The sequence below is a fragment of the Oikopleura dioica genome, chromosome PAR (assembly GCF_907165135.1).
Source record: "Oikopleura dioica chromosome PAR, OKI2018_I68_1.0, whole genome shotgun sequence".
Taxonomy (NCBI): Eukaryota; Metazoa; Chordata; class Appendicularia; order Copelata; family Oikopleuridae; genus Oikopleura; species Oikopleura dioica.
In genome coordinates, this window is record NC_137293.1 from 12,960,698 (window position 1) to 12,973,084 (window position 12,387).

The following is a 12,387-nucleotide window of genomic DNA, read 5'->3' on the forward strand; positions in this document are numbered from 1 at the left end:
CAAAGAAAACATCCACCACTTTTAGATGTCCGAAGATGTCCTGTTATCCGACTCGGAGTCATTTCATTCGGGCGTGAGTGAAAAAGACTTCAAGGAAAATTACAGGCTTCACTATCTCGTCTGGTGCAATGACTATGACGACGTGGCAAAGTACATCCGAGGCTCTTCTTTCGACATGTTCGAATTCGAAAGAGTGGATCAGCGAGGCCGCACGCCGCTGCACATTGCTATCTCCCTAGGACATTTTGAAATTGCGAGATTATTACTTTCATCTGGTGATTCTAGCTGACCCTATCGGACATTAATAACTGATTTAGGTGCAAATCCGACTTCGAAAAATGCAGGAGGCTGGTCCGCCTTGCACGAAGCAACGTCAATCGGCGACCCTGAGTTGGTTATTGAAATTCTCGTCAATCGCGCCAGTTTTCGAAAAATCAACGAGCTCCAGGGACGCAGCGCGTTTTTGAAGCACTTCTTCAGCATGCCCGATCTTTACCTGGAGATGAAGTGGGAGATCACGAGCATGATCCCGCTCGTTGGTCGTTTTTGTCCATCGGATACGATGAAAATTTGGAAGAAAGGAGCAAACATTCGAGCCGACTTTCACCTTGTCGGAATGGAGAAAATGTCCTTCAAAAAAGGATTCAAGAGTATCCTTTTCAAACTAAACGAAAAGTCAAAAGTTCCAAGCGGAGACATTGTAGAAGTCGACCACGTGGAGAAAACAGCTTCTTTCGAAAGCTGGTCCGCAGAGGAAGGATCAGTAAATACTGATAGGTTTCTAGATGCAAAAAATTCAAAGAAATACTCTTTTTTTAGAGTTACTCCTTTGAATCCACGATTCGTCAGTCTCACCACGGCCCAGCGACTCCGCTTGGAAAAGGCAGTTCAACACAGACTCACGAATCCGATCAAACTTTCGTCAGTAGATCCCCACAAAATCAAAATAGAACATGCTAAGAGTGGAATATGGGTAAACCCATCGGAATAGAAAGCCAAACTATCTTTTATTGTAGGGATTTCAATCAGATAAAAAAGAACAAGTCTCTGGATACGACTGCGATGTTTACAGTATAAATGGAGTAGAACTTCTTCAGAGGACGAGGACAGAACACTGCGAAGAGAATCAAAAGACCGATGGGACAGCTTTAAAACGCTCCTCAAGCAACAGCTCTGGGGTTGAAACCTTCGGACAAATCCTAGGTGTCGATAAGGGAACGAAACTAACAGACACAACTACTAGTTCTTTCCAGCAAGCGTATAATCCAGGTTAGTTGATAATTCAATACGAGACGGGTAAAACAGAATTCAAGACGGACTAACTCCAGAAGAATACTTTAATCCGACTCCGGAAACAGAGAATAAAGATATCGGTCGTCCGAAAATTATGAAAGAAAAGCGTCAATCCTTCAAAGGCTCTGCCTGGATCACGGAAAACAGTCCGATCTCTCTGGTCGATGAGCTCATTCCCATATTAGGTAAGCGAGACTTTCTCCCACGGTCAAGTATACTTTGCCCTCGAGCGCGTGTGACTCATCTAACAAGAAATATTAAGATATTCTTTGTAATTTCAATGATATTCCTTGGTTTGAGTCGCTGAGAGAGATGCTCAAACTTATTCCGAAAGGATTTCCTTGCAGGCTGGACGTTCCACTTTTTTATGTTTTTACAGCGAGAGTCACTTTCCAGAACATTAATGGAGAAGGCGAATTCTGCCAAAAAGGTAAAATGGCTCATCCTGTAACTGAGCAATAAATGGTCAGCGTTAAAACTTCCGTAGACGCCGATGGAAAACTAAAAATCGACGACAAAGTATTCCGCATTCCCGGCGAATACCAACAAGAGCATCGAAGTCTTCACGAAACCGTGGCTGAGCACAGGCGCAACCGCCGAGAAACTAACTTTGAGGATCCTGAGCTGAATGCTGCCATCGAAGAAAGTCTCAAAGAGCTGGGCGTGGCGAATGATCCTGCAACGAGAAGACAGATAATGGAAAGTCAGCGACAAGGTAAAAAAGTAGAAAACACGTGGAAACACAAAAGTCAAAAGTGATCGTATCTTATATAATCTCATACTCTCTGATTCAGCTCAACATGATCTTAACATGCGAATGGACGAGGACGAGGCACTCCAAGAAGCGATCAAGCGTTCGCTTAACTGCTGACGAATCAACTGTGTCATACGTTCCAAATTCCTATCTTCTCCTCAAGCTCTTCACCATTCTACCTGTATGCTTCAAAATTCTTTTACTTTTTCCTTTTATTCATGATTCAATATCCTGCGTTTGCTATACTTTGATTTAAAATGTCGTGTTACTTCCAAACAAACACATTCTTTCTTAAGAAAAAGTTTCTTCTTTCGAGGCGCTATTCTATTCCAATCAATCATGTTGGAGTCTTTTAGCACTATTCTTTCTATCGTAATCGGAGCATTTATCTGTGCAATAAAAAATAATTTAAAGCCTTTCAAAAATAATGATTTTAAAACTTTGTTTCAGTCAGAATGGGTCAGGTGTACACGCAGATGCGCGGGGACAATCTCGGCTTCCCGGGACTCCCGTCGTCGACTACTTTCGGCTCCCATGGAGACCAGAAGGTTGTAAAGAATTATTTCTCCCACTCTTATGAAACAAAAATATTCAGGGTATTTGGGAGGCTGATCAAGCTGACAAGAATATGTTCGGCCGAACGAACAACATCCTCGCCGGATACTTGAACAAGGCAGTTCTCGCCCTCCCAGACATTCCAATGCTCGAGGGGTGCCGTAAAGCAGCATTGGACCGTCAAGTCGCTGTTAGTATTCTTTTTAGATTCGTCGCACCTTTTCCATAAACTAGAGGATTGTCTCAGTGCCATAAATCCTATCCGTAAGGTCTAGGAAAACGGATTCCACCGTGACCCCGACTATTTTTTCCGACAAAATCCTACTCGTTAAGAGACATACTTGCAGTATTTTTAACCAGGGATAAAAATATTTCGGTGGCCTCTTTCAGGGAGGGTTGCAATTAGTCTGGTCCTCCAGACCAGAATTCGACCATAATCTGAATTCTGGTCCCCGGGCCCAGAATTCGCTTTTTAACCCCAATTCTGGTCCCAATTATTATTATTCACTCCTTGATACGAATTTAACCAGTAATTTATTTCAATTCTAGTCTTTGCTTAAATCAAGGTTAGTGTTAGGGGGCACTGGGCAAAATGACGGAACAAACTCACCCGAGGGGTTACTGAAGGTAACCCTAACTAACCCTAGACTAGACCCCGGCATTTTAGGACCTAAGGGGCGAAGCCCCGTGGTAAGGGACACGGGGAGTAGACAAAATTCTTCTGATATCATACAGATGATTGTCAACTGGAGTTTGTCAGAGTCTCAAGGAATTTTCTCTCGACTTTTGAGTTCTTTTGTGGCTCGACCGTTGACTTTCTGGCCATTTGGACCAGAATTCGAGTTGAGAAGGGAATTCTGGTCCCGGGTGCCAGAATTCAGATTTTGGTCGAATTCTGGTCCGAGGGACCAGACTAATTGCATACTTCCTCTTTCAGTTCAAAATATCATGCACACTGTAGCTCGTAGAAGAATTATCTTGCTTCGAACTGAATATCTTAATATTACATCGTCTTCCAAATTTCGGATTTTAGGCCCGAGCTCAATACAAAACTTTCCCGATCTTTGGCCACGAGGCTTTCGATGCTCACCACCATGTGAACTACACTGCTCGACGAGCAAACATTTTCCGTCACGAACAGCCTATCTGGGCGATGGAGCACTTTGGCATGGATCGCATCCGATTTTCCCAGGTGTGTTAAAATCATCAACTCGTCAGAAAGCAATTTCAATTTACGTCTTTCCCCGCCCAATTTCATTCGACCTAATCATCATGATATTATTTAGCCGGAAGAACTCAATCCAGCCGTACGAAACCCGTCATCAGGATTTTTCTTCGGTAAATCTGTTGCCTACCCAAGCTCGAAAAACGACACTTACATCGACTTTGACACCAGAAACTGGGGCAAGTCTGGCATCCGAGTTCAAAAGTAAAATCAAACATAGATTAAATTTCTGTTCATCTTATTTATTCGACTTTACAATAAATAAAAAAGTCCCGAGAATATATCGCTTAGATTGATTTAAATTTGTGCAGATATATGCTTTATACAGTTTGTAAAGCACCATCGTTAGGGTTTTCTTCGAAGTAAACTGCCATTTGAGGAATCGAGCATTTGCAGAAGCAGCAACCAAGTATTACACTCAACCAGGTGTTATTGAATCCTCTCATTCTGTCGAAAATCAATCGCATTTTAACTCGTTGATAGACCCAAACCAAGCTAAAGCGAATGTAAAATTACATTTTTTCAAACAAAGAAAAAGTACCATAAACTGACGAAAATGCCAAACCCAACCAAGAGTCCATTCGCCATTCTTATAACAGCTTCTTCCTCCTCTGTCGGTTCCCCAAAATCACCTTCATGTTTGACAAACTCAATGAGATCTTTTTCAACTTCAACTCCTGGCTCAAACATGAGCTTGTGCCCGCTCTCTGGCATTACAGTTTCTTCGTAATTTGTAGAGGAAATGCTCAAGGCCTGTAATTTCTAAAAAAATTGACACTGAACCAGCAATTGATTTTTTTGTATATACCTGCAAAAAATTATCAGCGACGTTGTTTAAAATAAGCCTGAAAATCAACAAGCTAACTCCGAAAACCAAAAATCGCCAAACAGCAAGTTTCATTCCCAATTTTTTGCCAACAACAAAAGCAGTGTACGGTTCGCAGAAGAAGCATCCTAGCCAGAACCAAAGACAGTAGCGAGCTCTGCATTCAACGATTCTCTCGAGTTGTCCACTTTGAATTCCCATTTTTTAGATTTCCGGTTTTTCTCTCAGTCTTGTTTTTTGGAGATGTTCGCTGAGAGACCTGCCCCGGGCAAAGCTGGTTTTGGAGCACTCTCTCGTAAATGTTTCGCCTTTCTCTCTCAATTATTGAACAAGGGACTCGAGGAGTCAGTTGTGTACTGTGTTATGTTTGATCTTTTTGTCTTTGCAAATGGAGGGTGGCCTCTTGGTCCAACTCAGTCGATGATTCATCGCGCTATTTCGATTCAAAGATTGTCAATTTTTATGATCGCTGCCGGAGGGAGGGTTGAACAGACTTTCTGATCATAAATGTCACCGACGATAATTGCTGGTATTTTATTATAACAAGGTGTTACTTACAACTTTGCCCCTATTTACAGTGCCTTCTCTTTCCATTTAGGCGTTTAGAATGGTCGGAATTGGCCGTGCATGCGGTCTCCTCGCTGGGAGAAGAGAACTGGCGATAAATGTTAGAATTCTAGCCCGAGGAAATCAGGGCAAGGAACGAATTGATAAAAGCAAATTGGATAAATGGGGCAGAATCACGCCGGAGTTCAAGGATCCTTACGAAGCCCATTTTTACAAACTCCATGGGAGAGGGGTCATTTCTTTTCTAAGAGGTCTTTTCCCGAGATTAGCCAGAAGGTGAGCCCTAAAATAGAAAGACACCAGATGAAGTGAAGCAGCAGCAGCTGTCCGATCCTGACTACGCGAAAAGGCGAAAGTTTTTAGGTATCGTCGCCGCTTGTTTCATTTCTGTTCTATTTTTCGGCACCGTGGCTTTGCGCAAGTTCCTATTTCCAAAACCTGATACAGATAGTCCTAATCCAAACGGTGGTTATTTCTTTTAACAGCTAATCTATTTCTTGATTATATAATCCCTTATTACCCCAATTCTATTCGGAGAAAAAAAAAAATTTCAAGGAAACTACCGACTTATGTTCAGAAAAAGTGGTTGATTCTTTATTGGCGGAGCGTTCGACTTTCCCACTCCACTCCGCCCGGCGGGAAAGAGCAAACTTGTGAAAAGAAACAGAGAAAATCGCCCGAATTCGTCACACTGAAAACAAAATACCCTCCAAAATGCCTCGATAATTGGTCATAAAAGTAACACAGAAGAGAAGCACTTATTGAAATGTCAGAGACGACCGAATCCGAAGAAATTCCAGTCTTTACTGATGGAAGTCCAGATTTGATAGAAAAACTTGATGACTTAAAAAGCCTTGGCGAGCTGAAAATTGAAACTCCTGAGCCGCAGAAATCGGTGGAAAATGAAGTCGAATCATCAGAAAACCCAATTGAACCGGAAGTTGCCGAAATTGCGAGGCAGGAAAGTTTGAAGGATGAAGCAGCGAGTACGACTGGCAGCGAATCTAATTTAGTCCAAAGTCACAGGTAAACAATCATCTTTTTTCTAGGTTATTTTTAATATTTGACAGTTTTATTTTTGACAAATTAGTTTTTTCTTTGTTCGAAATGAGTGATGTTTTTGGTAGGTCCTCGCTACCTTCTCTTTCTGGGATTCTTTCAACTTTCTCCGGTCGCGGTGATTTCTGGTCGACATCGTCGACTTCGCCTCAAGTTGAAAAGTCTGATGGACCAGATTATCTTGGACAGCGTAGAAATCTTTCCCTTGTTGCAAAAGTAAGTTTTTTTTTACAGAAATATATAAAATGAATATCTTTGCCAATTCTGTTGGTTGCCAGAGTGTCATCATTATGTCGATTTAGAACAAGAAAATCCGAGCTCATCCTCTTCATTACTATTTGCTTTAGATTGCTACTCGTGCGTTAATTGACCCCTGTCTGGAAAAGTCGATTATCATCGAGGAAAATTACCCGCCATTAGTCCAATTTTTAACGGTTTTGGAACAAGTATTACTTCATGGCTGGAAGCAGAAGATCTCGATGTTCAATAGAAATAAATCATTCTGGGCAGCTTTTGACCACAAAGAAATGGAATCAGCTGTTCCAGAGCTCAAGGTAGAGGGGGTTCATTTAAACGTTATTCCATTTCGTTTCAGGATACGAATAAAACCGTCAAAGACTTGCCGGGAATCAAGACTGGCCTCGGACGAGCACGAGCTTTTCTCCGTCTTGCATTGATGCAGAAGAAGCTTCCAGACTATCTCGATGCTCTCCAGGCGAGCGACTCAAGCTTTCGTGCGGATTTCTGGGAAGATTGGGCTCTTCTAAGGCACGACGAAGCGCCGGAGATCTTCGGTCATATGCAGGGACTGTCAATCGTCGAAGCCAATTTGGACCTGAAGGGCGTCAATTTAGATGGACAAGTTGGCGTGATTGACTTCTCTCTCGTTGCCGCTGTTACTGATGCAAGTTCAAATGCGAATACCAATCAATTAGAGAAAGAAAACAAAAGACTTTTGGACCAAAAGTCATTCCTTGAAGAGCGCAACAGACAATTAGAAGACCGGCTCAAGCTGCGATCGGATAAATTGGACGTCACCGATGAGACGAAAAACAATCTTGAAAGCGAGCTAAAAGCTGCGAAAATAACAATTTCTAACCTTCAAGTATGTACTTCTTTACTCTATTCTTTCCCATAGTCCGTCTTTAGGAAGAATTAGCTTCTGTCAAACTTGGTGCTGAATCAGATTCGAAAGCTTTGAATGAAAGTTTTGCCGTTCAAAAAAGCGGATTCAAGGCAAAAACAGAAGAGCTAAGTGGCGAAATCGACGATTTCAAGAAGAGATATTCAGTTCTTGAAAACCAAATGAAACTGGAGACGCAAGAACGACTCGAACTTGAGAAGATGCTTGAAAACGAAATAAAAAACAAGCAACAGCTAGAGTTGGGCATTCGTATGCTGGAACGAGACGCTTACGAAAAGCAAGGTAAACTATTACTAAAGAAGTTGTGTAGGGAACAAATTTGTAGATACTCTTGAGCAATTGCAAAAACAGCTCGAGGATACTCGTTCTATCAACCAGCGATTGTTTGACGAAGTTCGCGAGAAAAACGACAAAGAACGGGAGCGTCTTCGCAAACTTGAAGAGTCAAAGGCAGCCATTTCCGCTCTAAGATCAGAAAACGAAAACATTTTTACTGAACACGAGAAGCTGAAGATCCAGGTAAACTCATTCACTGCTCTAAAATATATTATCTTTTACAAAGGAAGCTGATGCGTCTGACATGAAACTTCGACTTGAGTCTGAAATCGACGATATGATAGTTCAACTTCTAAAATACGAATCAGATCTAAATCAAGAAACTGACCGACGGAAGATCGCTGAAAACGAAGCTAAAGCTGCTAAAATGGTGGCAGAGAATCTGTTGAAGGAATCCCAAAAGTTTATAACGCGTGGACTAAGTTGATTCTTTCTTTTTTATTATTATTGAGTTCGAAATAAAGTCTCGTTTATTTAATTTTGTCTATTGAAAACATCTGTTGATTCCTGCAAAGAAAACCGAGCACGAAGGCTCCAAAAAGCTTGTCGCTAGTCTTGAAGCTGAGTTAGCAGAACTCAAGGCAACAGTTGGAGATCTTGAGTCAGCCCTGGGTGATATGGCGTCGCAGTTGGAAAATGCCCAGCTCGATCGCGACGATATGAAGGATCTGCATGAGAGTTTGACGGGTCACAGCTGGGTCGATGAAAAAACTGTCAAGACTTGTGCAAAGTGCACGAGAGATTTCACGATAAAGAGGCGCAAAGTTGGTTGAAAGTTTCAATTCCGTAGCTAAATTTTCTTTAAAGCATCACTGCAGGAACTGTGGAAACGTCTACTGTGGCTCATGTTCGTCTAATTCAATGCCGCTTGCTTCTAACCCAAAGCCTGTGCGGGTTTGTGACAACTGTCACACATTACTTCTAGCTCGTTTGAGTTCAACTTGATGCTCCATCAATGTTTCAACCTTATTCTCATCATTCACTTTTCCGCATTTTCTTCTTCATTCTGTAAAACGTAAAAAAACCTATTGATCACCAATTTTTACCTCCGAAATTCGAAAAGAAAAACAGTATCGTTCCTAAAGAGTTTTTCTCCTTTCAAGAATTTTTCATGCTCTTCATTATTCAAAAATGCTTTATTGATTGAAAACTATCAGAATGACGGACGCGTTGTCTTTGATTAGAGAGTACACTCTTCAAAAGAAGGAGATCGAAACCAAAGATGGACTGGTTTATTTAGGTGATTTCGTCTGGGACGTCAAGGTCTGTAATAAATTTATGTGAAAATAAGTATCATTTCTGTTAATAAGGCGAAGACAAACTATACCATTTGGGGTTCCGGTCGTGATGGACAGGCCAAAGAGTACTACACAATCGAGGCGATCCTGTTTTTCCTCGAGAACATCGAGCTGACCCACCCTCAGTACATCAAGGCAGCTATTGAAAAGTTCGGTAGCAATGATAAAAACGTCTCCCGTCCTGACAGAAAGGACTTACTGGCATTTCTGCAGGGACAAGCTCCCACGAGCATGTCAATCGACAGAAATGCCCAAGTCGAGCTGGGACGACCGAGGCCACGATCGGATTTGGGCAGGAATCAAGAGCCGATGGATATTGACTTTGATACCTCCAAAGTGGAGCCATCAGAACGACTAAGAAATATTCTTGACAAGGTACTCTTCCTTACCATTTGTGCTCTTCAAGCCGATTACTAGCGATCTGGTCTTGTGATTACAAAAGATGACATGCTCGATGGATCTGAATTGCCGTCGAAGACTATCGCAGAAATCAAGACCAAGATTCAAATCAACAAGCGAGGACGAATAACTGATACAGACGTCATTTCAGCTGGTCGAACTACTGAAATAAACACCAATAACTTTGAACGAGTCTGGCGGACACGAGAGTCTATTCTTCAATGTAATTTAACGTAGAACTTACTGGCAATAACCCATTTCAGCTCAAGCAACAAATTTCAAGATCGTGCTCAATTACCTCGAAGTCATAAAGAAGAAAGAAGCAGGCGTCTATCCTTCTAAGAATGAAGGCATGATTCCAAACAAAAACAAGCCAAAAACAGAAGAGCTCTACTCTCGTTACGATCAAAGTCGACAAGATAACACCGGTAGTTTCCAGATTGATACCCTCGGTTCTAACACTGCCAATACTTTGTCATCTCTCGTCTCTGGTACAAAAAGGTCGATCGGTTATAATTGCTTCTTCCTCATATTTGTCTTAGACCTCACAAAAAAGAAGAGCCCACAATTTTGGCTTCGCCCGCCGCTCAATCGCCACCTGCAAAGAAAAAGTCGAGAACTCCAATTATAATCGTTCCTGCCGCTTCTCAATCCATCATCACTCTCGCTAACGCTAGGAACTTGCTCGAGGGGTACAAATATGTCAGCCATGATGTAGTTATATTTCGACCATTCTCCTTTAAAAGATTTTTAGGCTGCTAAAAGAGCACAAAGTAGAATTGATAGCGAAGTGCTCGTTCAATACAAAGGAGGCGGACGCACTATCCCATTCAAAATTATCAATAATGTTTCAAAGGTTTGATGGGCGTTTATGTTTAAAAATTAACCATTTGATAGTTGAACAGTGAAGACTGGGAAAGAGTCGTCGCTGTTTTTGTTCACGGACCGGCATGGCAGTTCAAAGGATGGCCGATCATGGAGAACAATGATCCGAATTCCATTTTCCAGAAAGTCCTTGTAAGAAAGCTTATTTAGATCAAGCGCTTCAATAATTAAGGCCTTCCACTTGAAATGGACGAACAAACCGGTCGAAGGCAATGTACGAAAGTGGAGTTGTAACATTGTCGAACTCGACGCCATTAAACGGCACGCGGACTCGCAACGATTCCGACAACTTTGGCAAAAGATCGAATCCTACTGCAAACGGGTGTGTATTTGCTTTTCTATGTTTATTCTTACGTTATAAATTCAAGGATCGACCCAATCTGCGAATCTTCTGAACATATACTATTAACTTGCTCCTGCCGCAACTCAAACATGATGATGCCCGTACATTGCTGCCCGTGTTGTTCCTCGACGATAATTCAACATATGCAAACCTTCTTTCTATTTCTGTTCAAATTGTTGCTGCTTTAGAATGAGTGTTCCCCCAGGTGGAGATTTAACGGGCAAAGATGCCGTTTTCGTTCCAACGGGAGAACTTCCGATGGAAAACCCAGAGACTGTGACCGGATACGATTTTGACGAAGGCGTCGATTATGACAAGCTTTTTGAGTAAGAAATATGCTTGGAATTATTTGTGATCATTGTCTTAGTACAATGAGCCGAATGGGCTTTCAAGCAACCACCTTCGGAAACGGTATCAAAGAGATTCGTCGAATGATCGAGCGAAAACTCCGTCCATCCGAAGAAGATATTAAAAAGGCTGCTGAGCAAAACTCAGGTTGCGATACCAATTGCCGAATATTTCTTGGATACACGTCTAACATGGGATCATGTGGTGTTCGAGAGGTAATTCGATTTTTGTGTAAGCACAAGATGGTCGACTGTATCGTTGCAACTGCTGGTGGCATCGAAGAGGATTTGATCAAGTGCCTTGCGCCGACCTACATTGGCCGATTTGATTATTCCGGGCGAGATTTGAGGTTAGGCTTTCAAGTTATATCGTTTTTAACTTCGATTTCAGAAAGCGAGGAATGAACAGAATTGGAAACTTGATCGTCCCGAATGACAACTACTGTAAATTTGAAGACTGGATCAATCCGATTCTTGACGCTATGCTTGACGAACAGGAAAAAAACGGAACACGATGGACTCCCAGTAGAATGATCGAAAGACTTGGAAAGGAAATCAACAACGAATCAGTATGAGATCAATCAATTTGTAAAAATTATCCATTAATGTGTGTTAGAGTATTTACTACTGGTGCTGGAAGAATAAGATCCCAGTTTATTCACCTGCTCTGACTGATGGATCAATCGGAGATATGATATATTTTCATTCGTACGCAAAGCCGGGACTGATTCTTGATCTTGTCGGTAAGTTTGTTTCTCTTCGACGCTTCTTTACTCTTTTACAGATGATATACGCGGCGTTAATAACTGTGCGAAGTTCGCGCTGAACACTGGTATGATTCTCCTTGGAGGAGGTGTCATAAAGCATCACATTTGTAACGCGAATCTGATGAGAAACGGTGCCGACTATTCCGTTTTTGTTAACACCGGACAAGAATTTGATGGCTCGGATACTGGAGCTAAGCCGGATGAAGCTATTAGCTGGGGAAAAGTAAGTGGAATTTACAGGATAATACATGACCAAAAATTAAGATTAAAATGTCAGCTGAACCGGTGAAAATCAGCGGTGACTCGACGCTCATTTTCCCACTATTGGTCTCGCAAACCTTCGCCAAGTACAAGGATGAATTCATCAAATATAATGAAGCGCAAGCTGCAAGAGGTGACCAAGAATGGTGGAAAATCCTCAAATGAAGCACCGATCCCATTTGAAGACGCTAGTACCAGATTTAGACCGTATTTTCTCAGTAATCAGCAAACCATCAAGCATATGTGAAGAAATCGCATGCTTTATTGGAATAGTTCATTTTAATTCGTCCTGAAAGAAGTTCAATTTAGGCTATTTGAAATTATCTCT

The 12,387-nt window shown here is 41.8% G+C and overlaps 6 protein-coding genes across 6 annotated transcripts; 5 read left to right on the forward strand and 1 right to left on the reverse strand.

Moving 5' to 3' along the window:
* LOC145703802 (ankyrin repeat domain-containing protein 13A-like) lies at positions 1-2,466 on the forward strand. The gene is made up of 8 exons (XM_081781192.1): positions 1-275; positions 318-777; positions 820-973; positions 1,017-1,269; positions 1,314-1,478; positions 1,556-1,723; positions 1,781-2,008; positions 2,088-2,466. The coding sequence occupies exons 1-8, from the start codon at positions 26-28 to the stop codon at positions 2,162-2,164; spliced, it is 1,755 nt and encodes a 584-aa protein (XP_081637318.1). The 5' UTR covers positions 1-25; the 3' UTR covers positions 2,165-2,466.
* A 29-nt stretch (positions 2,467-2,495) lies between these two features.
* LOC145703806 (uncharacterized) lies at positions 2,496-4,108 on the forward strand. The gene is made up of 4 exons (XM_081781196.1): positions 2,496-2,595; positions 2,643-2,792; positions 3,636-3,794; positions 3,889-4,108. The coding sequence occupies exons 1-4, from the start codon at positions 2,503-2,505 to the stop codon at positions 4,033-4,035; spliced, it is 549 nt and encodes a 182-aa protein (XP_081637322.1). The 5' UTR covers positions 2,496-2,502; the 3' UTR covers positions 4,036-4,108.
* On the reverse strand, positions 4,055-5,211 carry LOC145703805 (uncharacterized). Its single transcript, XM_081781195.1, has 3 exons — positions 4,636-5,211; positions 4,369-4,589; positions 4,055-4,322 (listed from the first exon to the last, which is right to left on the reverse strand). The coding sequence occupies exons 1-3, from the start codon at positions 4,852-4,854 to the stop codon at positions 4,148-4,150; spliced, it is 615 nt and encodes a 204-aa protein (XP_081637321.1). The 5' UTR covers positions 4,855-5,211; the 3' UTR covers positions 4,055-4,147.
* A 566-nt stretch (positions 5,212-5,777) lies between these two features.
* LOC145703804 (RUN and FYVE domain-containing protein 2-like) lies at positions 5,778-8,891 on the forward strand. The gene is made up of 9 exons (XM_081781194.1): positions 5,778-6,246; positions 6,348-6,495; positions 6,627-6,833; positions 6,875-7,384; positions 7,429-7,705; positions 7,749-7,942; positions 7,986-8,143; positions 8,274-8,523; positions 8,567-8,891. The coding sequence occupies exons 1-9, from the start codon at positions 5,987-5,989 to the stop codon at positions 8,702-8,704; spliced, it is 2,142 nt and encodes a 713-aa protein (XP_081637320.1). The 5' UTR covers positions 5,778-5,986; the 3' UTR covers positions 8,705-8,891.
* Positions 8,892-8,906: 15 nt separating this feature from the next.
* LOC145703807 (parafibromin-like) lies at positions 8,907-10,845 on the forward strand. Its single transcript, XM_081781198.1, has 9 exons — positions 8,907-9,022; positions 9,070-9,432; positions 9,475-9,679; positions 9,720-9,957; positions 9,999-10,170; positions 10,211-10,312; positions 10,354-10,473; positions 10,514-10,663; positions 10,710-10,845. The coding sequence occupies exons 1-9, from the start codon at positions 8,918-8,920 to the stop codon at positions 10,734-10,736; spliced, it is 1,482 nt and encodes a 493-aa protein (XP_081637324.1). The 5' UTR covers positions 8,907-8,917; the 3' UTR covers positions 10,737-10,845.
* A 6-nt stretch (positions 10,846-10,851) lies between these two features.
* Positions 10,852-12,379, forward strand: LOC145703808 (putative deoxyhypusine synthase). The gene is made up of 6 exons (XM_081781199.1): positions 10,852-11,010; positions 11,052-11,381; positions 11,423-11,600; positions 11,648-11,774; positions 11,816-12,021; positions 12,063-12,379. Exons 1-6 carry the CDS (start codon positions 10,874-10,876, stop codon positions 12,222-12,224), a joined length of 1,140 nt encoding a protein of 379 aa, XP_081637325.1. The 5' UTR covers positions 10,852-10,873; the 3' UTR covers positions 12,225-12,379.
* The last annotated feature ends 8 nt before the right edge of the window (positions 12,380-12,387 follow it).